General features: G+C 39.4%; 1 protein-coding gene across 8 annotated transcripts in view; it reads left to right on the forward strand.

Annotated features, from left to right (window-relative positions):
- REPS2 (RALBP1 associated Eps domain containing 2) overlaps positions 1-24,998 on the forward strand; it is a 185,952-nt gene that overhangs the window by 111,758 nt on the left and 49,196 nt on the right. For 4 of the 8 annotated variants that reach the window (XM_079764421.1, XM_079764423.1, XM_079764422.1 and 1 more), the window contains exons 12-13: positions 5,035-5,080; positions 8,617-8,753. The exons of the other annotated variants lie outside the window; for them this stretch is intronic. In XM_079764421.1, the coding sequence (XP_079620547.1) occupies positions 5,035-5,080; positions 8,617-8,753 (183 nt within the window). The remainder of the gene's footprint in view (positions 1-5,034; positions 5,081-8,616; positions 8,754-24,998) is intronic. 8 annotated transcript variants of the gene reach the window in all.

Below are 24,998 nucleotides of genomic sequence, written 5' to 3' on the forward strand. Positions count from 1 at the left end.
CCAGGTTTTTGGAGAGTTGGAACTGTACCTGTGAACCGTGGAGATGGCCGGGCCTGTGTCAGCTCTCTCAATAGACCCATCATTGAACCAAGATGAACCTAGTTACAAACAAACTAGCTAGGGAAGGCATTACTATTTGGAGTTCTGATTATGAAGATATGGAAGAAATTGCTGCTTTCTTTTTTATCTCTCTTAATATTTAATAAGTAAATCATGTTTGTTTTGGTTAGCTGGCTATCATCCCAGGCTTATTTGTTTAAAGTTGGAACGAAGGGTCAATATAACATTGAGGCTTATGTTATAGTGCATTATTTCCAAAACACCAAGTTCATTGAAGGTTTAAGAGAGAGAGGAATAGAGGAAGAGGGGGAGGAGGAAGGAAAAGAAGGGAGGGAGGGAGAAGGAGGAGGGGAGGGGGAGAGAGAGAGAGAGAGAGAGAGAGAGAGAGAGAGAGAGAGACAGAGAGAGAGAGAGAGAGAGAGAGAGAGAGAGAGATATGAGAGAGCATGTGAATGAGAATCTATGATTGATTTCAGATGCGGGGGCCTAAGGATCGTTATTTTTAGGCAGCCCCAAGGTGATTCTGATGTGTAACCTATTTTGGTAACAGCTACGGGTAGAAGGCCATGTTAAGTAATAGAAAATGAAGACGAACCATGCTTCCCAAAGTGGTAGGAATTCTCAAGGCTAGTTTTGGCTTTTGAAATGGATTTGGATTTCTTTATCATGGGGGAAATGCTCTATTTGTGTAGGAGCAATGTCTGAGGCAGGTTCCTTTTAACCCTAATTTGTGGAGCTAGTGGATACATCCCAATTTTTGTCAACTTCATGTTATGAAATTAGTAAAAACTATTTAATGTAGCGAGTTAAGTTGCTGCTTATCCAACGACTTGGAGGCTAATAACTCCTTTTTTTCCCCAATGAGCATCATGTGTTCTCCGGGGTGAGCTTTAGACATCATTGTTAACATTCCTTCATTGAATAGGATGTGGTGTCACTAGATAAAACCTCCCAGGGAGTGCCGCATCGTGTGAAGTACATCCAGATTTGTTTCACACTCTGCCTGGGAGCATGCCATGTGATTCCTGATTAGTTTTCCCACTGCTGTCCCCTTCTGGAATCTACATGAGGGAATTGGATTCCCAGCAGGAGACATTGGAGTTTCAAGGTGGTGGTTTCTAATTCTGGGTGGCTGTCTGTGCCACGTGGACAGTTCACCTCAGTCGAGTTGTTGCCTTTTTTTGGAGAATTAAAGTTCAGGCTTGCATTCTTATCCCATATCTCTTTCCTGGAAAGATGACATGCCTGGAATATTCTAGGAAGTTGTCATCTCCTTCCCTTTCCTAGCTAAATGAAAAACAATGACCCACCCGTTGGTGTCTGCCTGGGTTTCAACACAACATGCCCTCACCATTTTTGCAGATATTCACATGCTTCAAATGCTGAGCTTTACTTTCAGGGGCTCAGAGACTGATGGAAGACTTAAGTGGAATAGTGAACTCCTATGGAGAAACCTGTGGAGACTTACCAAGACGTGCCTGGGATATGTTTTTGCAGGTGGAAGGAGAAACATCTTTCTGCCCTGCTCTTCCACAGTGGGTGGTGATAATAATCTATCTGTATAAAAGGCTAAGTGTCCGTCCAACCGGTAGCTATGACATGCACTGACCAATAGGGGGCAGAAGCTAAATGCAGGAGCTGCCATGATGCGCACTGGCCATTTAAAAATAAACGGCAAAATAAATGGCACCGTGGACCTGGCCCAATAAACCAACACTCGGCTTCCCCCAAGTGGGACACAGGCCCCGCCACCACCCAGAGCGACACCCCATAAAATCACAGCCAACGCTTCCAAGACCCCATGGTGCAAAATGCGGCCCACAGCCCAGCCCAGCCCGGAAATGGTGGCTGTGGGCACCGGGTAATGTCATCACATAGCAATGCCCGGCTTCCTCTCCCTAGCGACTAGTCTCCTTGGAGTTTCTTCAGCCCAGGAACACAACTTGCTTTATAACTGGGTGCAAACATTTTACACTTTAACCAAATGTCTGTGAAGCATTTTCATGTGCCTTATCTCATTTGATCCTCACAGAAGTCCTGGAGTAGGTAGATAGGAGACTCAGTAGAATTCCATTTTCTTTTCATTAGCTGGAAAACAGAGATTTAGAAAGTTTAGAAACTTGACTACAAACAAGTAAGAAATGGCGGACCTTGAAAATGACTTCAGGTTTTCTCACTGCTCAGAATATAGTCAAACACTGCTGCAGTTAAATATTTTACCCTTTGTTCTCCCTGGGTGATCCACAATAATAATCTGCTTTGTGTTGGTATTTACGGCTGTATTGCTGACAATGACCTGAAAGAGAAGTTGGGGTGCTTCACTGGGCTGGAAAAAGTTTAGCTAAATCAGAAAGGTCTAATTAAGCAAGCTTATTCTCTCTATATAAAAGGCTAAGTTGGCTTGCACATGCCTGATACATATAAAGCTCTCGCTGGTGCCAATCGCATGCTTATATTTTGATCTGTCATTGTCGATTGTGAATTTGGTTGACACTTTTATTATAGAGAAAGGGCAAATAGTGATATTAAAATATTTCTTCTAATTAATTTCCTTTCAATGTGCATGAATCTGTGCACTGGTACACTAGTAATAGTAATGGTGATGAAGATGATGATGTGGTGGGTTACAGATGGGGTGTGACTTCATTATCAGGGAATGGGAGTATCTCTTGTACATATTTTTTCATATACCCTGACCCTTTTAATTGCTGAAAGACTATATATCAGTGGAGTCTAATAGATTTCTTAGCTAACATTATATTCCAGCTAATTCAACAGAGCACACTGCACAATGGTGATCTTTTTCTTGATGTCTCTAGGTAATGCTGAGTGGATTAAGCCTGTTCATCCTCAAACTGGTGTAGTCTTCTGACTGCCATTAGTGATTCTAGAAGCTTACCCGATGGCCAGCTTCACCCCATGGTCTTATGGGGTAGATCAGTTCTCTCTTTCCATTACCACTCCCACCTGCCTTTCCTTTGCTGTCCTAGAAGGAACTATATTTAGAAACGAGATTTCTAAACTTAAAAAATTTGGAGCACTGTACAACAGTAATATTTTACAATTCTAAAATACATTTAGTTGTTAAAGTACCTTTGATGCCTTGTCTCTTCCTGTGAGGAATGGCTACATTTTTTTTTATTTCTTTATTGATTATGGTATTACATATGTGTCCTTATTCCCCCATTACCTCCAACCCCCCCATTCATGCCATTACCGCCCATTTTTATTTTCCTCATCCTGTAGGTGAGGGAACTGAGGCTCAGAGAGCTAACAGCTAGTGAGTGCCGTGGCCAGGAGGAGCACCCCAGCCTCACGACTTCCGGACTGGTCTCTAGTGCTCATTTGCGCCCCTCACCCCATCTGTCTATCTCTCACCAGCAGGGTTTACCCCGTTTCCACACCCATTTCTACCCCAGCAAAAAGACAAAGATAGTGGCAATTGACAAAAGAATTAACGGTCACTACCGTCTGGTTTGGTGAACAGTATTTTCACGTGACTGAGACTTCTACCTACATATTTGTGGAAAGCAGTGGGGCCTCAGGGAGAAGAGGGCCACGGAGCTGGAGCCTGCTGTAGGCAGCCTGCTAGAGGGTGGCCCCCAGCTCTGGTGAGTCTGCTCACACTGTCCACCCACTCCAAGGCAGCCAGCTTGGCTGGAGGTCTCAGAGGCTCTCCTTAGGCCGTTTTCCTTTGATGCCTGGGGGGAATTAGTTTTTGTTGATAATGGGTAAGACAGGGCTCAGACTCCTCGGCTGCCCAGGCTTTTCGGGGCTCTGGCAGTGTTTCAGTGGTTTGAGTTGAAAGATGCCTGTATTTTCACTACAACAAGCCAAAATGTGTACGTTGGGAGAAATGTACCTCTTCTGCAGCTGACCCCATGGAATGGGGATGCATAATGCTAATTTGCTTTGTGTCTTGTTAGCACTTTAGCTCCCCTTCCTGCTCTGCTTATCTAACCCAAGGATTTTAATGGTCCTTGTAAATCCAGGCTGCTTCATACACAAGGAGGGTTTTATCTTTGAGCGATGTGAAAGAGGAGGAGATGATGCAGTGAGACATTTTCTTTCTGGAAGGATTTGTGCAAACAATATGTAAACTATATTTCCTTGTTCCTAGTTAGCAGCACTTTTTCTGTGAATTTTTATGCCATTTTATGATGAAAATTTTGCAGTGCTGGCAAAATGTCAAATTTAGTGGTTTCTAAAGTTGACATTCATAGAGGATTGAAAACATCAAAAGGATATTAATGTTTTTGTAAATGTTTCTAATTACTCTCAAGTTGGGATGGGAAAGTAGGCTTTATGGATGTCAGTAGTGAGCAAGTTAGTTTATGATTGAAATTTGATAAGGAAGGGTTGTATGTTAGACAAAATATTTTAATGATTTCATGCCATAATATTCTCTGTACAGTTTGGTCATAGAGACATAGGACACCGGAATATTTTCTTTTAGGAAAAGCTGCTTGGCGCAGTGCAACTTAATGTTGGAACTTTGATTTCTTCTGGTCGTGCTGCTCTAGTAGTGTATTTTAAGAAAATCTTAACATATATAGCCCAATAGATTTCTTCCTAGCCTGCAGGGGAGACTGATTCAAAATGTATTACTAGGCTGTCATGATAGACCAAGAAATTCTCAAGTCTGAACCCTTCATTAGTACATAGATAACCCCTTGAGAAGGTTGCCTTTTTAGACTGGAATTTCTTTGTTAATCAACTTTGATTTGAGAATGGCTTCTTAGTGTTCTGAGGAAAGAAAAATACGTTGTTTTCTTCTTTCCTTTCAATTGTGCCTTTAACTTTAGAAATAAATTTCTGAAATCATGGAACTGTGGAAGACGTCAAGTTCTCCACGTGGACACCTGTACTTCACGTTAACCTGTTGATGTGCTCTGTACTAGCCCAAGTGTTATATATAAACCTATTAACTGCAGAAACGAAACCCAAGCAAACAATAATCAATCTTTATTTCAGCAACTCCTAAGGATTCCAACAGTCTCAAAGCAAGACCAAGATCCAGGTAGTGTTTGTTTAATTTCTACTTGAATGCCCTTTGTGCCTGTCTCAAATTAGAAATACAAACCCCCAACCCAAAGCCCAACCCACAATCTCCTTTTCCTTTTGATTTGAAAGTTAGACTATGGGTGAGTTCACTGTCATGAGGGGCCTGACTGGAGCATGCAGTGCTACTGGGAGATTCTTAGTTTCTGTGTTTGTTGGTGCTGGAAGACAGTAGCTGCTGCGCTCTGGTCACTTGATATGAAGTAGACTGTGTGATATGCCCCAGTTGTTGCAGGATGATAACGAGTAGGGGGAAAGAAGGAAATACAACTTAAAGGTAACTGACACTGAAATTTACTGTCATGATAAGGTGAACACCAAAAAGCAAGAAGTCTGGGGTCTAATCTAGAGTAGGGAAAGAAAATGCTTATGGTGACTCCAATGAGGTGTAAAGCTTCAGGTAAGCAGTACTTACGGTCTGTTTCATCCTGTATTAGAGCCTCTTCTCAGCTTCACTGTTTTTTAATCACTAGAGGCTAGCAAAAGAGGGAGGGAGAGCCAGGGAGGCAGAGCTGTGGCTGACATGAAGCATCAGAAAGGAAGAGCAAAGACAAAACAGAAAGACTAATAGAACCAATAGGACATCAAAGAGAGAAGATGGTATTAGGAGCCCTCTTCACCAGTAGACTGCAGTGTAAGATAGGGCACTACATGTGTCTTTTCCAAGTTTTCCTTTGGCTCTTAGTGACTTTTTTGTCTCATTTGGATACTAGACACATTCCTAAAAAAGTGAATTTAAATCTGATCATATTTTGAAATACTGATGTTTAAGGAAATCTTGTTTACTTATAAACCTTACCCCTTAGTTAGTGTATCTTTTATGTCTGGATTTTCCAAATGGGGGTTTTGTTTCCTTGTTTATAGAAGGAACAAATATATATTCATATTTTTACAAACAATAGATACACTAATTCATTTTGATAGGAAAAACGGCATAGACATTATTTCTCTCTGTGGTTACCACATTTACTCCTCCTTTTATTTTTTAAAGGATGAATGGATCTTTTATTTTTTAAATATATTTTTATTGATTTCAGAGGAGAGGGGAGAAGGGAGAGAGACTCATTGATTGGCTGCCCCTGCAGACCCCTTATTGGAGATGGAGTCTGCAATCCGGGTGTGTGCCCTGACCAGGAATTGAACCGTAACCTCCTGGTTCATAGGTCAGTGCTCAACCTCTGAACCACACTGGCGGACAAGATGAATGGATCTTTTGCATATTAGTCTGTAGGCTTTAGGATGTAGGAATAGTAACATTTATCTGCCCTTATAGTTGGAAAAACCTTTCAACTGCAGAAATCTGCTTATGTATTCTATGTTAACTGTAAATTGAACCTCACAGTTTTCACTTATGACTTCCTGTCTCTCCCAAAGTGAGTGAAATTACAAAATCTCATAGTTACATATTTGATTATTAATCTCACTGGCTAAATTTTAATATATTATTCTTTTAGGGATTAGTCTGCTGGTCTAATTTGGATGTTTTTATTTCACTACTCCTATTAGGGCCTTTACTGAGATCAAGAGAATAAAATCATCTTTATCCTCTTTTTTAGACTAATAACGCTTTCTAGAAATAAGAGAAAGAGGGAAAAATCACCACTCGAATACTACTATATTAATCATTTTTGATTCCCTGCACCTTTATATTCTAATTGGTTGCAATCACAGTTTTTCAATATCACTTATTTGATATCCAGTTAACTTTCCATAACAAAATATAAATATACAGGTTATATATGGAAATAAAGTGGCATGAGATATGTGGTAAAGAGTAGTATGCTTAAGTGTGTGTGTGTGTACCACACACATTTTTTCTTTATTTAGTGAAAAATATCACTAAAGCTATATTTGACATTAGAAGTTATTTTAATTTCAAGCTAGGGTCTCTAATTTCTTTTTTATTTTTAAAAATATTTTTATTGATTTCAGAGAGGAAGGGAGAGGGAGAGATAGAAACATCAATGATGAGAGAGAATCATTGATTGGCTGCCTCCTGTTTGCCTCCTACTGGGGATCGAGCCCGCAACCTGGGAACGTGCCCTTGATCAGAATCGAACCCGGGACTCTTTAGTCCACAGGCCAACACTCTATCCACTGAGCCAAACCAGCCAGGGCTCTAATTTCCCTTTTAAATCAAGAGTTGCCATTTGAAAACTTTGTCATCCTTTCAGATAAATTCCATTTTATTCTGGTTGAAAGTATTAGAGCATTCTTCCTGATACTTTCTGCATGCCTTTGCCTTGCCTGTCTTGCCAGTTGTGTGATAGGGACCACCCCAGAGCACGTCACATGCCATTACGGTGGCTTTATTAAAGATCGAAATATTGTATGGCAAACAGAAACCTTGAGGAACTCATTCAGGAAGACAAAAACTTGCTATGTGAAAACCAGCTTTACGAAGAACTGAAGTTACCTAATAAAAATGGATAGATTCTAATTTCGTAAGTGCCACTCCAATAGCTAAACACCAAGAACAGTTTTCTGAGGTTAATTTGTCTCTAGGACATATTATTGACTCAAAGGTCATTTTCTTTTTTGACATAATGTCGGCTGAGAAGCTGAATAGAACTATTGTACGTACACATTCACCTCTTAGAAAATCATATTGGGAACTCATCCACAAACCTATTCCTAAGCAATAGACTAATGGATTGAGTGGAATTAATTTAGAAAGTAAGTAGTCTCTAATAGTCTAGCTGCTATCACCAAAAGATTTCTTCCCTGGCTCATAGGCAGTATCAGAACATTTTTGAAATGGAATTTGGAAACAGATAGGGACTAGGGTTTAAATTGAACCTATGCAACTTTCTAGCTGTGTGACCTTTGGCAAATTATTTAGCTCATTTTTCTTTAAATGCCATTCTTGACATTACGATCTCAGAAGTTGCCTAGGTAGCTATAGCCTTGTCACAAATTGAGGGAGGAAGGAAAGAGGAGGCTTTTGCTTTGAAAGTTTCCCCAAACCCATATTTCTCATGGTAAGACAAACTAGACCCCTTGACCTGATTGGTGTGTATTTTCCTTTCCTGAATTTCATTTGTGGCATTTTCCCTTGAACATTTGATTCTTACTCTCAGCTTGTCTGTCCCTGTCATCACCTTTGCATGTAAACAGGAGAAAGGTTCTGCACTCAGTTAATAGCATGAAGCCCTTCTACTAAAATAGGGAAGTACCTAAGCAGAAGGGTTTTCTGATATTCTTATTAATAATTCCAGTAGAAACAGACTTTAGTGTACAGAAAGTTTTTTTCCCCAGTAAATTTTGGTTTAAGATATCATAGGAGCAAAGAGGTTTAAAGATTCTGATTCACGATTGGGGTTTGGGCATTGTGGCAGATAGGGCATCCAGGGGACAGTAGAATTCTTGGTTGCTTTGGGAGCTTTTCAGTCCTTTGCAGTCACTTTGACTTTTGTGAGTATTTTCCATTTCAACCCAACTTCAGAGAGTAAAGCTTTGCTGCCTCCTTTCTGACTTTCCCTTATTTTGCTGCAGATCTTACTCTAGCACCTCCATAGAAGAGGCCATGAAAAGGGGCGAGGACCCTCCCACCCCGCCACCGCGGCCACAGAAAACCCATTCCAGAGCCTCCTCCTTGGATCTGAATAAAGTCTTCCAGCCCAGTGTGCCAGGTGAAGTTCCCTTCTGCACCCCAGCCCTTCCCTTTCCTGTTAGAGTCAGTGGATGGGTGTCTGCCACAGAGGCCTTCGTGAGCCCAGGGAACGAGCAGATCTGGCTGTCTCCCATCCCAGGAAAGTCTACACTTACTATGAGATTCTTGGGAGGGATAGCAGTTCTAGGCAGATAGATATCACATGTGTCTGGAGCCTTGCCCACACTTGCTCTGGACCAAGAATTATGAAATTCTGTACCAAGAGGATAAAAATGCTTCACTCAGACAGCCCACTGAGTGTGTGGCTGGGGTCTTGTTATCTGCATTCTGGTAATTTGTATACAAGATTGTTGTCTGTCATTTCTTCAGTTCTTCTATGAAAGATCTGGGTGAGCAGTGCCTGGCCAGAATGCTTTGCATTTTATCCCTGTGGCAAAGATCCTGTGTCCTGTTGGGTTTAATGCTAAGGGGACTCTGCTTTCTAAGTCTGACTGATGGTTAGGTGGTAGGTGGTGGGGTCTAGGGTAAGGGCTCCTTCAGGTGGGATGCTCTTGGACTTCTGGGGCTGTGACGTTCTTGAGCCAGCTGCTGTAGAGCTGGGCTGGAGTGTGGGTAGTGTCAGAGGGGCCTGCCTGCTCCCCTGGCTGCCTGTGAAGTAGAAGACTAGGGGACCTATGGAACAGAAGATGAGAATCATGTCTTTGCTTTGCTGAAGGTAGTAGGATACAGTGCCATCCCAAGTGTTACTTTCGGAGCAGCAAGGGCCTTTCACTGACTAATGTAGGAAAGCTATAAATACACTGATTTCCTGGACCTTTTTATACCTATGTGCATTTTAAATCAAGCCAACCTCGTATGCTAATGATTTGTAGATTATTATCTTTTCTACTAAAGCAAGAAAAGACTCCTTGGCTCACACATTAGCGTGACCTCTGTGTCCCGGTAGAGCTCAGCATGTTTTATTTATTCTAATAAAGTACTCTCTTCACAGTAAAGTTATAGAATGTTTTTTAATATACTAGAATCTGGAGCTCTCTCTGAAATTTGATTCTCTGCCATGAGTTCATCAGATAAAAATTTGCCTTGAATTTCCCCCCATACTTTGATCCAAATTCTGGCACAATTTCATAGTAACTAGTATCTGGGGTGGGAGTAGCCATGGATGACGATGCTATAAAAATTTTACATGACTGGTGGATTATGACCTAGAAGATTTTTCTGTGGATGCAAGAAGATTAAAACAGTCTGGGCAGCTGTCTCAATATGTTTTCTTTGCAAAGAGAGAGGCTAGAAACACAAGCATCTCACAGCCAGCTATTTGGAGAATGGATGTGCTGTGGCTTTTATGACATTGCATCCTAGAGAGGAAGAGACAAGACTGGACTCAGAATCTTGCTCAGCTGCTTATTAACTATATGATTTTCATCAACTGGTTTAATTTTTCTGCATCTCGGATTCCTAATCTATAAAATAGGGCCAATATCCAGAGAATTGGAGGGTTTGGGTGAGATAATCTATCTATATATATAAAAGCCTAAGCGACCATTATGACCAGAACGACAGGTCGACCAGTCACTATGATGTGCACTGACCACCAAAGGGCAGATGCTCAATGCAGGAGCTGCCCCCTGGTGGTCAGTGAACTCCCACAACCAACCTCCTGTGGTCCCTCCCCCTGGCCGGCTGCAGTCCCTCCCCCCCCAGCTGGCCTGATCACTGGCCAGGCCTAGGGACCCCACCCATGCACGAATTCGTGCTCCGGGCCTCTAGTAAATATATAATCCAAATAGCAACATGTTTGGCTCATAGGCACTCATTCCTGGAGCAGAATGATGAGGGAAGGGAGTCTGAGGAGGATAAAGCCCTCTGACTTCCTTGACATCCCCCCCAGTGTGACAGTTCTGTGATTTGTCCCCCAATTGTGTGCTGTAGTACTCCATTAATAACACACCTTTTCTTGACTTTCTTCCCTCCTGCCCTGTGTCACTTTCCCCACATCGAATAAAATACCTGTTCCTAAGTCCCCATCTTAGGAGTTGCTTTTGGGAGAACCTGAATTAAGACAGCTTCTTTTAAAAATATATATTTTTATTGATTTCAGAGAGGAAGGAAAAGGGAGAGAGAGAGATAGAAACATAAATGATAAGAGAGAATCATTGATTGGCTGCCTCCTGCATGCCCCACACTGGGGATCAAGCCCACAACACGGGTATGTGCCCTCACTGGGAATTGAACCATGACCTCCTGGTTCATAGGTCAACACTCAACCACTGAGCCATGCCAGCTGGGCTCGAGTACAGATATTTTACCTCCTTGGTTAAGTTTATTCCTAAGTATCTTAATGTTCATGTTGCAATGGTAAATGGGATTGTTTTTCTTAGTTTCTCTTTCTGAGAGTTCATTATTGGTGTATAAAAATGCCATTGCTTTCTGGGTGTTAATTTTGTATCCTGCTAGATTGCCAAATTCATTTATTAAATCTCATAATTTTTTAGTGGAGTCTTTATGTGCAATAGCATGTCATCTGTGAATAACGACAGTTTTATTTTCTCCTTTCCAATTTGGATGCCTTTTATCTCTTCTTGTCTGGTTGCTGTGGCTAGGACTTCCAGTACTATGTTGAATAAGAGTGGTGAAAGCAGACATCCCTGTCTTGTTCCTGTTCTTAGGGGAAATGGTTTTAGATTTTGCCCATTGAGTATGATGTTGGCTGTAGGTTTGTCACATGTGGCCTTTGTTATGTTGAGGCATGATCCCTCTATTCCCACTTTGCTGAGAATCTTTATAAAAAACATTTTAATGAGCAGTTTAAATTGATCACATGAAGAAGAGAGCAGTGTGAAAAACAGGTGATATACCATTGCATTTACTTAATTTGTTTCCATGCTGGTTAATTCTCATAGGAAAGTACAAAGATCTAAGTTATGTAGAATTTTAGTGTATTGCATTTTGCTAGAAATTACTTACTAAAATCCTGACAAACTAGGAAAGCATGAAGTAGACTATAAACCTATCAAAATAGTGCACCCAGTGAGAACCATGGTGCCCATGTAGTAACCCCTCAGCTACACTTGTCTTTATATGTCACTTTTGATCAACTGGGTCACACTATGTTGCTGTGCTATATCCTGAACTTCCCAATTATTCATCTTTCTATTTCATAATAGAGAGCTGCATAATTTCTTTTCATGTCTGTGTGATATGGATGTATCAGAATTGATGGTGTGTGGATGAAGAGTTTTTTCTCACCCTGTTTCCTCATTGTCTCTTGCCTACACTTTTCTCTCATGCTCACACACTACTCCTTCGTGTGTGCTCTCCTTGCTCCTTTCTCACAGAGCCTGTTGCCTCTCTGTTTCTCCTTTTCATCTTCTCTGTGCTCATTCCTGCTCCTTGTCTTTCCTCCCCCTTCCCTTTTCCTCTGTTTCTCTCTCTTCTCTCTTTCCTCCCCCCCCCCCTTCACAGTCATGAGCCTATCTTTTTCAGGCTCCTCCACCAAACTCACTTTGCCCTCTGATCATAAACAAGGCAGAGATTTTTAAGGACTTTGTATCCATATCTTTGTTTCCCCATCTATTTCTTTTCTTGGGCTGAATCCTACAAGTTGGAGTTGCTGGGACAATGGCCATAGACGTTTCAAATATAGATATATGTTGCTAAACTGGGCTGTAGGAAACTTGGACCTATCAACTTACCCCACTGCTAACGTCTGAGTGTTTCCTTACACACCCTTGCCAACACTGGTTAATGTTCATCTTATTTATTGTTACCAATATGATGGGCAAACGTTTGCATTTCCTTGATTCCTAGTGAGACTGAACATCTTTTCATATAATTATTGGCTGTTAATATTCTTCTTTTTTGTGAATTGCCTGCTCAGAAGGCTCATTCAGCTTCTGTTGCTACATCTTTTTGCCTAACTACAGGGACCACTTGTCTCCTCTTTGTTTTTCTGACGAGGTTCTGGACCTGTCTTCTCTGAAGCACTTGGGAATGTGAGGGTGGCCATAGGGAAGGTAACTTAACCTGCTACTTCACTAGGTCCATGTCCTTCCAGCCCCCAGAACCCCATTTTTTCTACCAACTTTATCACTTAAGACAGACTCTACAGTACGAGAGAAGGAAAGGTAAAGGTAAGGGATAGAGAATGTACAATGAAACAAAGATGTGGGCCTGAGTTGAAAGGGAGAGATAAAATGAAGCTGATGTTTTGAAAAAGGAGAATCACAGGATTGTGAAAAACAGTGAATAAGGCTCAGTTGCTGTGTCAGAGTAGCCTACAGTGGAGTGATAGTGTGCAGAAGAAATAGGATGGATGGAAGATACCAAGAAGCAAGAAAGAAAGAGGGAAATGAAGAAAAAGGTAAGATGGGTTACATGGAGTGATGATGTTTATATAGAGGGAGAAGGAAATAGATCAAAGTGAGGTGAACCCACAGACTTGGTGTAGTATTCAGAAAGGATTTAAGAAAAGAGCTTAGAAGTGGGTAGCTTCAATGCCTTCAAATTTATGAAGCTCAATAACAGTCTATGGGGAAGATTAACAACTAGCTGTTATGTAAATGTGTAAAAATGAACAAGGTCAACTTTGGCAGTGTGGGACAATTAGTTTTAACTTTGATTTCTTTAAAGAGAATGTGAACATAATGATTTACCGGAGTCTAGACTATCCCAGGACTCTATATAGGTAGGTGCTGGCATTACACGTAAAGCTTGTGTTTTCCCAGGGAGAAGTTGATATAATATGATCACTGCATGTAAGAGGGGATTACCTTTGTTTCAATAAAATATGTTTTTATTGATTTCAGAGAGGAAGGGAGAGGGAGAGAAAGAAACATTAATGATCAGAATCATTGATGGGTTGCCTCCTGCATGCGATCGAGCCCACAACCCGGGCATGTGCCCTGACTGGGAATCGAACCCGTGACCTCCTGGTGCATAGGTCACCACTCAACCACTGAGCAACACCGGCTGGGTCATGTACAAGTTTTGTGTAAACATTTTTTCTTTCTCTTGGGTATATACATGGAGTTGGAATTTCTGGGTCATATGGTAGGTAACACGATGTTGGACATTTTGAGGAACTACTGAATTCTTTTCTAAAGCAGCTGCACCAATTTGCCATCTCATTAGCAATGTATGAGGATTACCTTTTTTCATATCCTTGAAACACTTGTTATTGCCTGTCCTTTTTATTTTCGCCATATTAGTAAGTATAAAGTGGTATCTTATCATGATTTTGATTTGCAATTTCTAATGACTACTGATGTTGAACATCTTTTCATGTGCTTATTGGCTATGTATATGTCATCTTTGGAGAGGTGTCTATTCAAAATCTATGCCCATTCTATTTTTTTAAATCCTCACTCTATATTTTTCCCATTGATTATTTTTTAGGGAGTGTAGAGGGGTGAGAGGAGATGGGGAAGAGAGAAACATCGATGTGAGAAAGACACATCGATTGGTTGCCTCCCTCACACTCCCCAACAAGGGCCAGGGATCAAGCCTGCAATGGAGGTACATGCCCTTGACCTGCAATGGAGGTACATGCCCTTGACATGCAATGGAGGTACATGCCCTTGACATGCAATGGAGGTACATGCCCTTTGGTCTGCAGGCCGGCACTACTAGCAACTGGTCAGGGCTATGCCCATTCTTAAATTGCATTATTTGCCTTTTAATTGTTGAATCGTAAGGGTTTTTTATATATTCTGGATACAAGTCCCTTTTCAGATATATGATTTACAAATATTTTCTCTCATGTTGTGGGTTGTCCATTCAACCTTTTTGATCGTGTTCTTTGAAGTACAAATGTTTTAAAAACTTTTAAAAAGATATGTTTTTATTTTAGACAGAGAGGAAGGGAGAAGGATAGAGAGATAGAAACGTCATTGATGGGCTGCCTCCTGCACACCTCTTATTGGGGATCAAGCCCACAACTCTAGGCATGTGCTCTGACTGAGAAGTGAACCAGTGACCTCTTGGTTCATGGGTCAGTGCTCAATCACTAAGCCGTACCAGCTGGGCTTAATTTTGATGAAGTCCAGTTTATCCTTTTGGCTGCCACTTGCAGTTATTTGTCTTTGAATGGCCAACCAATGCCTTCTAGCTTTCTAGACCTGAATTCTTGCTTTCAGGCCTGATCTTATTTGTGGTAGGGTTCTATTATTAGATGTAACACTCAGAATTCATAGTGACAGAGCATCAGGTTTCCTTTGAGCTTCTCAGTATTTAATAAATAAAAGGTGTTGGCTGCAGTATAATGTTATTTTGTCATGAGATTTGAAGCATGACATTTTGAGCATAGAGAAGTATATATGGGCTGTTGGGCCAGATGAAAATTTTCAGAGATAAAAGTACAGTCCAGGTATTTGCAAACTTGTCTGTGCCAGTATCCAGCATGCTCATTGAGATATATGCCAGTCTCAGTCTTTGGAAGGTGTGTTTGCAGTGTACAGTCTGTTCTTGGCTTCTTTTTTTCCTTTTCCTGTTTCTTTCTCTACTTATGCCCTTCCCCTCAATAAGTTATGTGAAAGTTTCTATACTAGAACAGTGCTGTGATTTATGCCTCTAAATGTCAAAAGCCTAGAGAAGTTTTCAAAGGCTTGCCAAGGTGAGAGTACAGCCAATGTGGCTATTGGGCAGGGTGCATGCTCTTTTATATCCACCCTCCAGATTTACAGCTGTCCCTGGCTGGCTGAGTCCTCTGACAAGGGCCTGTGGGCAGGAACAGGACTTGAATCTCTGGAGGGTGTAGTGGGAAATGTTAGTATAACCTTTAAGTTAAAAATGCTTATAAAACTCATTTGAATGATAGACAAATACTTTCTTGTGTGTAAAATCAAAACATTACAGGACTGTCTCTAACGTTATCCCTACCAAGCCCAGTGTCCTCCCCAGGGAATGTATTCCTCAGACATTTTCTAGTGCATTTACAAATGTAGATGTGTACCTCTGACATCAATTTCATGTTTTTTATCTTTAAAATAATTGGAATCACATTGTGCATGTTTCCCCTAGGTGTTTTTTTTTTTTAATTTTCACCCAAGAATATGTATTTATGGATTTTAGAGAGAGTAGAAGGGAGAGGGAGGCAGGGGGGAGGAAGAGAGAAACATCTATGTGAGAAACATCGATCAGTTGACTTCCACATGTACCACAACCGGGGTTTGAACCTACAACCTGGCTATGTGCCCTGACTGGGAATTGAACCCATTACCCGCTGCATGGATGACACTCCAACCAACTGAGCCACACTGGTCAGGACCCCTCCATGCTTTTTCATAGTACATTATTTCTTGGAGATAATGTCCATGTCAGTACTGATAATTTTATAATTCTTTTATATATGTTTTATATACTCACTACTCTGTTAAAAACTGTATTATGGAAAAGTTCAAATATATAAAAGAGAACCCCCATCCACAGATTATTTTGAAGCAAATTCCAGATATTATAATTTCATACATAATTTATATGTATCTCTAATGCAGGGATAGGGAACATTTTTTCTGCCAAGGGCCATTGGGATATTTATAACATCATTCTCGGGCCATAGAAAATTATCAACTTAAAAATTAACCTGCTATATTTGGTCCAACATTTAATTAACTCACCCCTAATGCCTTGTCAGGGCCAGACCAAATGATTTCATTGGCCTTATAGAGCCTGTGGGCTGGACGTTCCCCACTCATGCTCTAATGGATAAGGCCTTTGAAAATATTTAACTACTAAGCCTTTATTATATGTAAAAAATTAACAATAATCCCTTTACATCATCTAATATCTAACCAATGTTCAGATTCCCTGAATTGTCTCAAGTATGTCTTTCTATAGTGGCCTGTTCAAATGAGTATCCAAACAAGGGCTACGTGCACATCGTGTTTGTTTTGACATCTGTTAACTTTCTTTTAATAGATAGGGTCTTCCTTCAGTCTCCCCCTTTTAATACTCATTCATTTATCCATAGGAAAATTATCCACCCTGTAGACATGTCCACGTTCTGTATTTGGCTGGTTGTCTGTTCTTCCATCTCCTATAATTCCTATAAACTGGTAGGTAGATCTAGGCTTGATTAGAATCAGATTCTATTTTTGGCAAGAATACTTCATAGTGATGCTGTGTACTTCCTACTGCATCCTATTAGGAGATCCCTGATGTCTAATGCTGCTGTTTTTGTGATGTTTGCTTGATCAGTATATTCACGTAGTATTAGGCTGACTAATCCATTATGATGAGGATCCCCAGCAGCCTTTCAAATAATGGTTTTTAGTTAAGTATTGATCCTTGCCTACATCCAGCAGAATGTTGGTAAATGTTTAACAACTGGCCATTTGCCAATTTTTATGGTATAAACACTCCTGTCATGGCCAATTTCACTCTTATTGATGTGTCGCTGAATGTGGGGTTGGAACAGATGTGCACAGTTGGCTCTCACAAGCTGGTTTGAATTGTTTCCAGCAAACCACAGCTTAGATCCATTACTTCATTGGTAGTTGCAAAATGGTGATACTCTATTTTATTACCTTTACCTTTATTAATTTGGACCATGGTTTATTTAACCATTTTTCTTATTGTTGGACATTTCACTTATGACTATTATAAAACTTGTGAGCTGAAGAATACCATAAAACAATATAATTCTCAATACATCACCACATTCATTATATGCACTTGAGTTTATAGAATCATATGAAAACTGAAATAGACTTCAGTAATGATGACCAGGAAAAATGTCTTATTCATTTAACCAGTATTTACTGAGTACGTACTGTGTGCTTGCTGCTGTGGAGAATTCTAAGAGGAATATGGATATGACCCCACATTCTGCCAATCAGTATTACAGTTAACTTGTGAGAAGAGTGCTCAAGTCTGGGTGGTTTCTAACTAGGACGAGCTGTGGATGTGTTGGTGGGGAGGGTACACAAGTTGTTGAGTTAACCTTTGAAGGATGAATATGATTTTTGGAGTCAGATTTTGTTGATTCTTCTTTAATATCTGCCTTGGTTCACTTCTTATTCCCAGCTGCCTGGGAGGCTACTATAGTAATTTTTAATCTGGCTTGCTTGCTTTGTTCTTTCCTTCATTGAGTAATAGGATTAATTTTCTTAAGCACAACTATGATGTCACCTCTCTACTCAAAACCCTTCCTTTATGTGAATACCAAATATCTTTGTCTTGAAAACTGGACCTGAAGCCACGAGAATACATGAGTTCAGTAAGGGACATAGTACCATGGTCTGGCATGCCCAGGGAGGAGTATATTTCAGGAATAAGTGGAGACCAGAAGTCTAAAAAGTCTGCTGACTGGGCAAAAAGAATGGAGAGTAGGGGAGGAGTTTGTAAACTGTGTCCTTAGGAAGTCTTAGAACAGTTTTTTTTGCAGTGATAGGGTTAATCCAGGTTGTAAAAGGTTGTGGAGTGATTGAGAAACTAATGTGGTGTAGTTGTCATCACAAACTCATTTTGAAATGCTTAAGGCTTAGAAGTTTGTCTGACTATATGTCACATTTAAAAAATTCATGATAGAAAAGAGACAGTTTCAAGATAGTAGAATCTTTTCCCAGGTTGCCTGCCTTCCTTCCCTTCAAAGCGCGCGCGCGCACACACACACACACACACACACACACACAGAGCTAGTGATTTTAACCAAACTAAAGAGTTTAATAATAAAATTGATCAGGAGAAATGCATTGATGTAAATGTAATATGAGAAATGAAAGTTGACTTTCATAAGATTAAATTTCATGTGTTTTTTGATGCTTAACTCTGCATGTCTCTCCATCTGGAATCTAGTAAACCCTTATCGCATATCCCATGGTGCACGATGAAGGAGTTATTGGTAAACACTGGCAAATAAATTAAAGAATCATAGAGTGTCAGTGTTGAAAGAGAATTTAAATATCATCTCGGTCAATTCTCACATATTACAGGCAAGGAGCTTGAGATCCAGTGAAATGTCACTTGCTTTGTTCTCCTTCAGAATCCTGTGAAGATGGGAAATCTTTGTTCAAATCTTCGTTGCAGCAGATTTGGTATCAGAGAAAGCAATCTGTATTAATTTAATTTGAGGGGCACACCTTATTTTTTTCCATAGGTAATAACACTAATATATAAACTTAAAAGCTACATTGAAGAATAAATATGGTGCCCTCTTTATGCAAGAAATTAATATTGTTTTCCTGTGTTCTCTACCACGTGGTTTACAATGTTGGGCAGATTTCCCTGAGATACTTTAGGGAGACAGGAAAGAAAGTCTTGTCTTCATAAATACTTAGAAATTTTAGGAATATATCTATTTTTTATTTAATGATAAGAATTATTATAAAATTTATATATAATATATATACATAGTATATATTATATATAAAAGGAATAGTATATTGAATCCCTGGCTTCAACAATGATCAGTATGTCCCATCTTGTTTATTAATCTGTATTCTCCCTCCCATAAAATTAATTACATTTTGTTCTCCCCTTAGCTTTTTAAAAAGTATATTTTTATTGATTTTAGAGAGGAAGGGAGAGGGAAATAGAGATAGAAACATCAATGATTAGAGAGAACCCACCCCTCCGCCCCCCCCCACACACACTGGGGATTGAGCTCATGACCTGGGCATGTGCCCTGACTGGGAATCAAACTGTGATCTGGTTCATAGGTCGATGCTCAACCACTGAGCCATGCTGGCCGGGCTCTGCCCTTAGCTTAAAAAAATTGAGATAAAATTTGCAGACCATTAAGTTCATCCATTTTAAGTATACAATTTAGTGATTTCTAGTAAATTTATTAAATTGTGCTAATGTCACCGTAATCCAGTTTTAGAACATATTCAGCACCCCAGTAATACCCCTTATGTCTGTTAACAGTTAATCCCATACCAGCACCAGGCAACTACTAACTACTTTCTGTTTCTATGGCTTTGCCTTTTATGGACATTTTATATAAACAGAATCATACCATTTGGGGCCTTTTGTGTCTGGCTTCCTTTATTTTGTATAATGGTTTTGAGGTTCATCCATGTTATAGCATGTATCAGTATTTTAATTTCTTTTTATTGCTGAATAACATTTATTGTATGGCTGTGCTACATTTTGTCTATTCATTTTTCAGTTTGATGGACATTGGAGTTGTTTCTACTTTTTGCCCATTATGAATAATGCTGCCATGAACATTTGAATACAAGTTTTGGTATACACATGCTTTAATTTCTCTTGGGTATACACGAAATGCAGGAGTACATTTTCTGGGTGTATGGTAAATTTTTGTTTAATCTTTTAAGAAACTACCAAACTTTTACAAAGTCTCTCTACCATTTCACATTCCTACCAGCAATCTATGATGATTGCTTGTTCTTTACATCTTCACCAATACCAATTATCTTTTTTATTATAGCCATCCTAGTAGGTGTGAAGTGGTATTTTATTGTGGTTTTGATTCACATTTCCCCGATGACTAATGATGTTGAGCATCTTCTCATGTGCTTATTAGTGATTCGTATAGCTTCTTTGGTGAAATATCTATTCAAATCATGTGCCCAGTTTTAATATTTTGTCTCATTGTTGAGTTGTATATTCTGGAATGTGTATATTTTGGTTATAAGTCCTACACCAGATATATGATTTGAAAATACATTTTTCCAGTCTGTGACTTGTCTTTTCATTTTCTTAATGGTGTCTTTTGAAGCACAAAAATATGAATTTTGATGAAGTGCAATTTATCAGTTTTTTCCTGTTTGGATCATGCTTTTGGCATCATATCTAAGCAATGTTTGCCTAACCTAAAGGTCTTGAAGACATTCTCCTATTTTCTTCTAAAAGTATTATAATTTTACTCTTACATTCATGTCTCTAATCCATTTGATTTTAATTTTTATACATAGTATGAGTTAAGGGTCTAAGTTCATCTCTTTGTATGTGGATATCCAGTTGTCTTAGCACTACTTGCTGAAAAATACTCTCCTTTCCGTACTGAATTGCATTGACACCTTTGTTGAACATCATTTGACTGTGAATAAAGGGTTTATTTCTACATTCCAGTCTATTCTGTTGAACCGTATATCCTTATGCCAGTACTACACTGAATGTTTTTTAAAGCAGGGGAGTAATATATAGTCTTGTCGATAGGCAATCACATGATTCAGAAGGCTAAATATGTGCTACACTGGCGCATTTTTAGATAGTGACTAGTGTCTTATTTATTTGAGTTTGTGGTGCAAGCATAATCAGAAGCATTTTTTTTTTTAGTTCCTTAAAGTTGCAGTACTTTCTCGCTTTGCAGACTTCTGACATGCTTATTCCCTAGATGTAGAATAACTTCTGTCTACCTGCTTACCTCATCTCAGTTCCCTTTTTTGCTTTTTACTACTACCTGTCTCATAGGTTCAAAATGTTATATTGATTGCTGCCTGATCATAGTAGCCTTGTGACATTGGTGATGTCATTTTACTTCCCCAGGCCTTAATTTTCTCATTTGCAAAGTGAGAGAATTGAATTTGATATTATTACTTTTCCAGTCTCAGTCATTGATATTTTCCATGTTGAACATTTCCAAGGCATGTGTAAGTTCATCTGTTTCTACTGGTGAAAAAAATGGTTCTTTTAACAGAGAATTGAATGAGCTTGTATTTTGGGGGTAGGTTGGGCATCACCAGAGGATCAGGGCAGGTATCACTGGAAAGGTAGTCCTGGCAAACATTTTATTGTGTACATAGGTGTATATGACAGATGAAACCATCACTGTGTAACTGGGTGATCAGGGCATAGGCTCGCACATGCTTTTGTGATTAGAAAGGAGAGAGAATGATTTCTGTTACAAAGAAATAGCCATTTTTATGAACTTGCCAAGAAGAGGAATGGTCCTTACTGATGAAATCCTTGAAGCTTTGCATATGGCTAACTCTCTATTTGATTGATACTTAAAAGTGTAGGTCCCACTGGCAGGCTCCTTTCAACATTTTCCATCCTTTAAGTGTTTTTTCCCCCCTCTTTGGCATTTGAATGCTTTTATTTTCTTCATAAAATATTCCGAGTTTGGGGGAATAGAGGCTCTTTTCCACAGCTGAAGTTATTCCAAGTTTCATTCCCCTGAAGAATCGGCTTTCTTTCCTTGAAGCTTTCAGTTGCCACATCTGCTGCTTTATTTCCACTCAGTAAGTTAGAACATGTTTTCATTTAGTCATTGATTTGGGGCTTTGTAAAAATCTCTGAAGGAAATTAGTAAATAGACAGTAATATCTATGAATAATATTTTGCCTGGAAATTTCTAAGTATAATGAAGTAAGAGGATAAAAATCTTTAGAGGTTAGAGTTTTGAATGAAGATACCAAGAAACTGAGACTTAGCAGATCAGTTTCAGAAAATACACATCTTCTAATGGTGTTTTAATAAACACTGGAAATCATTACTGGGTTTTCTACATTTAGGATTAAATGGCAGTTTCTTTCATGAACTTTTTAACCTGTTTTTTTTTCTCTTCAGGATTTGGGTATGTATTATTTTTTCCATGGTTGCACTTATAAAACTGTGGATTTGACAAAGCCTTGCTGGTATCTGGTGTCCCACCTTATTAACTATAAGACACCATGAATAGACCAGCAATTGCTTCATGAGTATGATGGCTTTAATGTCTGCAGAAAAATGTTGTCCTCTCCTCTCTTCTTTCTTCTGTTAACTTCTGGGAAAGCAGTTACATTGTCATCTTTTGCATGTGTATACTAGATCAGTGGTCGGCAAACCGTGGCTTTAATGAGTTTGCCGACCACTGGACTAGACTAAATGTTATCGTGTAGTTGGAAGCTGTGAGGATTAGGCAATTGTGGCATATTGTGTGCAAAGAGGTAAAGGGTAGTATATGACAGTGGTCGGCAAACTCATTAGTCAACAGAGCAGCAAACCGCGAGCCATGGTTTGCTGACCACTGTACTAGATTATTCAGCCAAAGTATTTTTTCAATTTCATTTTTCATGAAGGTGTACTTTTTCTTTCTTCTTCTTCTTTTTTTAAAACCATTGATTAGAGCATGCTGGATAAAATTTTTGAATATATCCCTAGCCAGGTGGCTTAGCTGTTGGAAGTTGTCCCATACAACAAAAGGTGGCAGATTTGATCCCCAGTCAGAGCACATACCTGGGTTGTGGGTTCAATTCCCAGTAGGGGCATGTACAGTGGGCAACTGATTGATGTTTTTCCCTCACATAGATGTTTCTCTTTCTCTCTTTCTCTCCCTCCCCTCTCCTTCTTCCTCCTCCTGTCTCTAAAAAAATCAATAAAAACATATTCTCCAGTGAGGATTAAAATAATTTCTTGAATCTAATTTAAGGCCATGAATGAACTAAAAATATTATAAGAGGAGATTTTTTACTGAATTCAATTCTCATTATTCACTCACTGTGTGAGTACTTATTAAACACAAGGCAGTGTGTTTTCGTGCTATGGGAAACAAAAAGATGAAGTAGATAAAAATTGGTAGAATAAAGCTAGATTAATATCTCCTACCGCTAAAGGAAATGAACATAGAATACAAACACAAGGATGAGATTTTTCAGCAGCATCCAAACAAGGAAAGATGCCTGAGCTAATGGCATTTTTACTTTGGGAACAGTGGTAACTAAGGGAAAACCTGAGATCTGGGGCATGCTCTCGACTGCCTGTCTCCCTCCAGAAGCCATATATGTGAAACTCAAGATATCTTACTGATACTCCAAATTGGGAGTGAAGTGGAGTGAGTAGGTACTCTCAATTTTCCCTTCTCATGACTTCCGGAAAGAGAGGGAAAAAGCTGGGAAAGTGATATGCTGGAAGGGAAGGCCCAGGGCTCCATCCTGAACTGTGGGGACAAACTGAAGTCTGAAAAGTACTCCAAGGCCATTGGTATACCTCAAGACTTGGGAGAATACACTCTGCTATTGGATATTTTATGTTGATTGTTCTGATATTTCCTTCATATTTCAAGATAACATATTTGTATAACCTCTTGTTGACATTTCAGTGTTAGTCATCATCTATTGTCTTCCTTCCCCTAGCACATTTCCCCTCTTCCACTTTCCCAGTACAGTTATATTATAATTTTGATTAGATTAATATTTAGTGTTTATATTATTATGGCTATGTAAGCCATTTGCTAAATTATTTACTTTTCTTCCTTGCACAGATTTTTGTATGCCTTGGAGCTTGTTTTCTTTTCAATGTACTTGCCCCCGAATCAACTGTAGACTCAGTGTTCCAAAGTTCTTCTTATGAAATTCTGACACATCAGGTATTAGTTTCACCCTTTTGAGGAAATCTAAAGCAATTGTCTTCTATGCATATGTTATATAATTTTTATCATGGTATCTCCGTACACTGTCCAAGGATTCCCTTCTTCTTTCTCCTATGTTGGATCTACTTTATCCTGTATCCATGTCATGCTCTTTCTTGATTTATTCTCTTGTTTTGGTAGAGAATATCCTTGAGTAGCTTTCTTGGAAAGGGTGCATGGAACTCAATTTGAGACCTTGAATGTCTAAAAATATATTTAACTGAGCCATCATGAAGGCTGCTAGTTTGGGCATACAATTATTGTGGAAATAAGTTTTCTTCAGAATTTTAATGCCATTGTTCCAATGAATTATAGCTTTCAGTAGTATATTGAGAAGTCTAAAACCATATGGACTCCTGATCATTTGCTTGCCCTCCTTTACCACCCTCTGCTGGAAACTTGTGGAATCTTCTAACTTCAGTATTTTAAAATTTCATGTTCATGTGCCCTGCCAGGGATCTGTTTTTGTTTTGTTTTGTTTTGTTTGTTTTTCCCCATTGTCTTGGGTACTCAGTGGGCTCTTATAATTCAGAAACTCATATTCTTCATTTCTGGGAAAATTTCTTAAACTATTTAATTGATTTCTTTCTGCTATTTGCTCTATTTCCCTTTGTGGAACTTTTATTTGGAAATTGCTATACTTTCTATAAGATTTCCTCAGATTATCTTTGAACATTCTATTAAGCTTTTATTTTTGAATGTTAAAAGATATCTAATGAAGAAATTAAGTATTTTTGGCCACAGGATTAAGTCTGTAGTTAGGCTGGCTTTCAAGATCCCTAACATCTTGCCCTAGCCATTTTGGCTCAGTGAATAGAGCGTAGGCCTGTGGACTAAGGATTCCGGGTTTGATTCCTGGTCAGGGCACATGCCTGGGTTGCGGGCTCGATCCCCAGTAGGGGGCGTGCAGGAGGCAGTTAATCAATGATTCTCTCTCATCATTGATGTTTCTATCTTGCTCTCCCTTCC

This window comes from Cnephaeus nilssonii (genome assembly GCF_951640355.1).
Source record: "Cnephaeus nilssonii genome assembly, chromosome: X".
Classification (NCBI taxonomy): Eukaryota; Metazoa; Chordata; class Mammalia; order Chiroptera; family Vespertilionidae; genus Cnephaeus; species Cnephaeus nilssonii.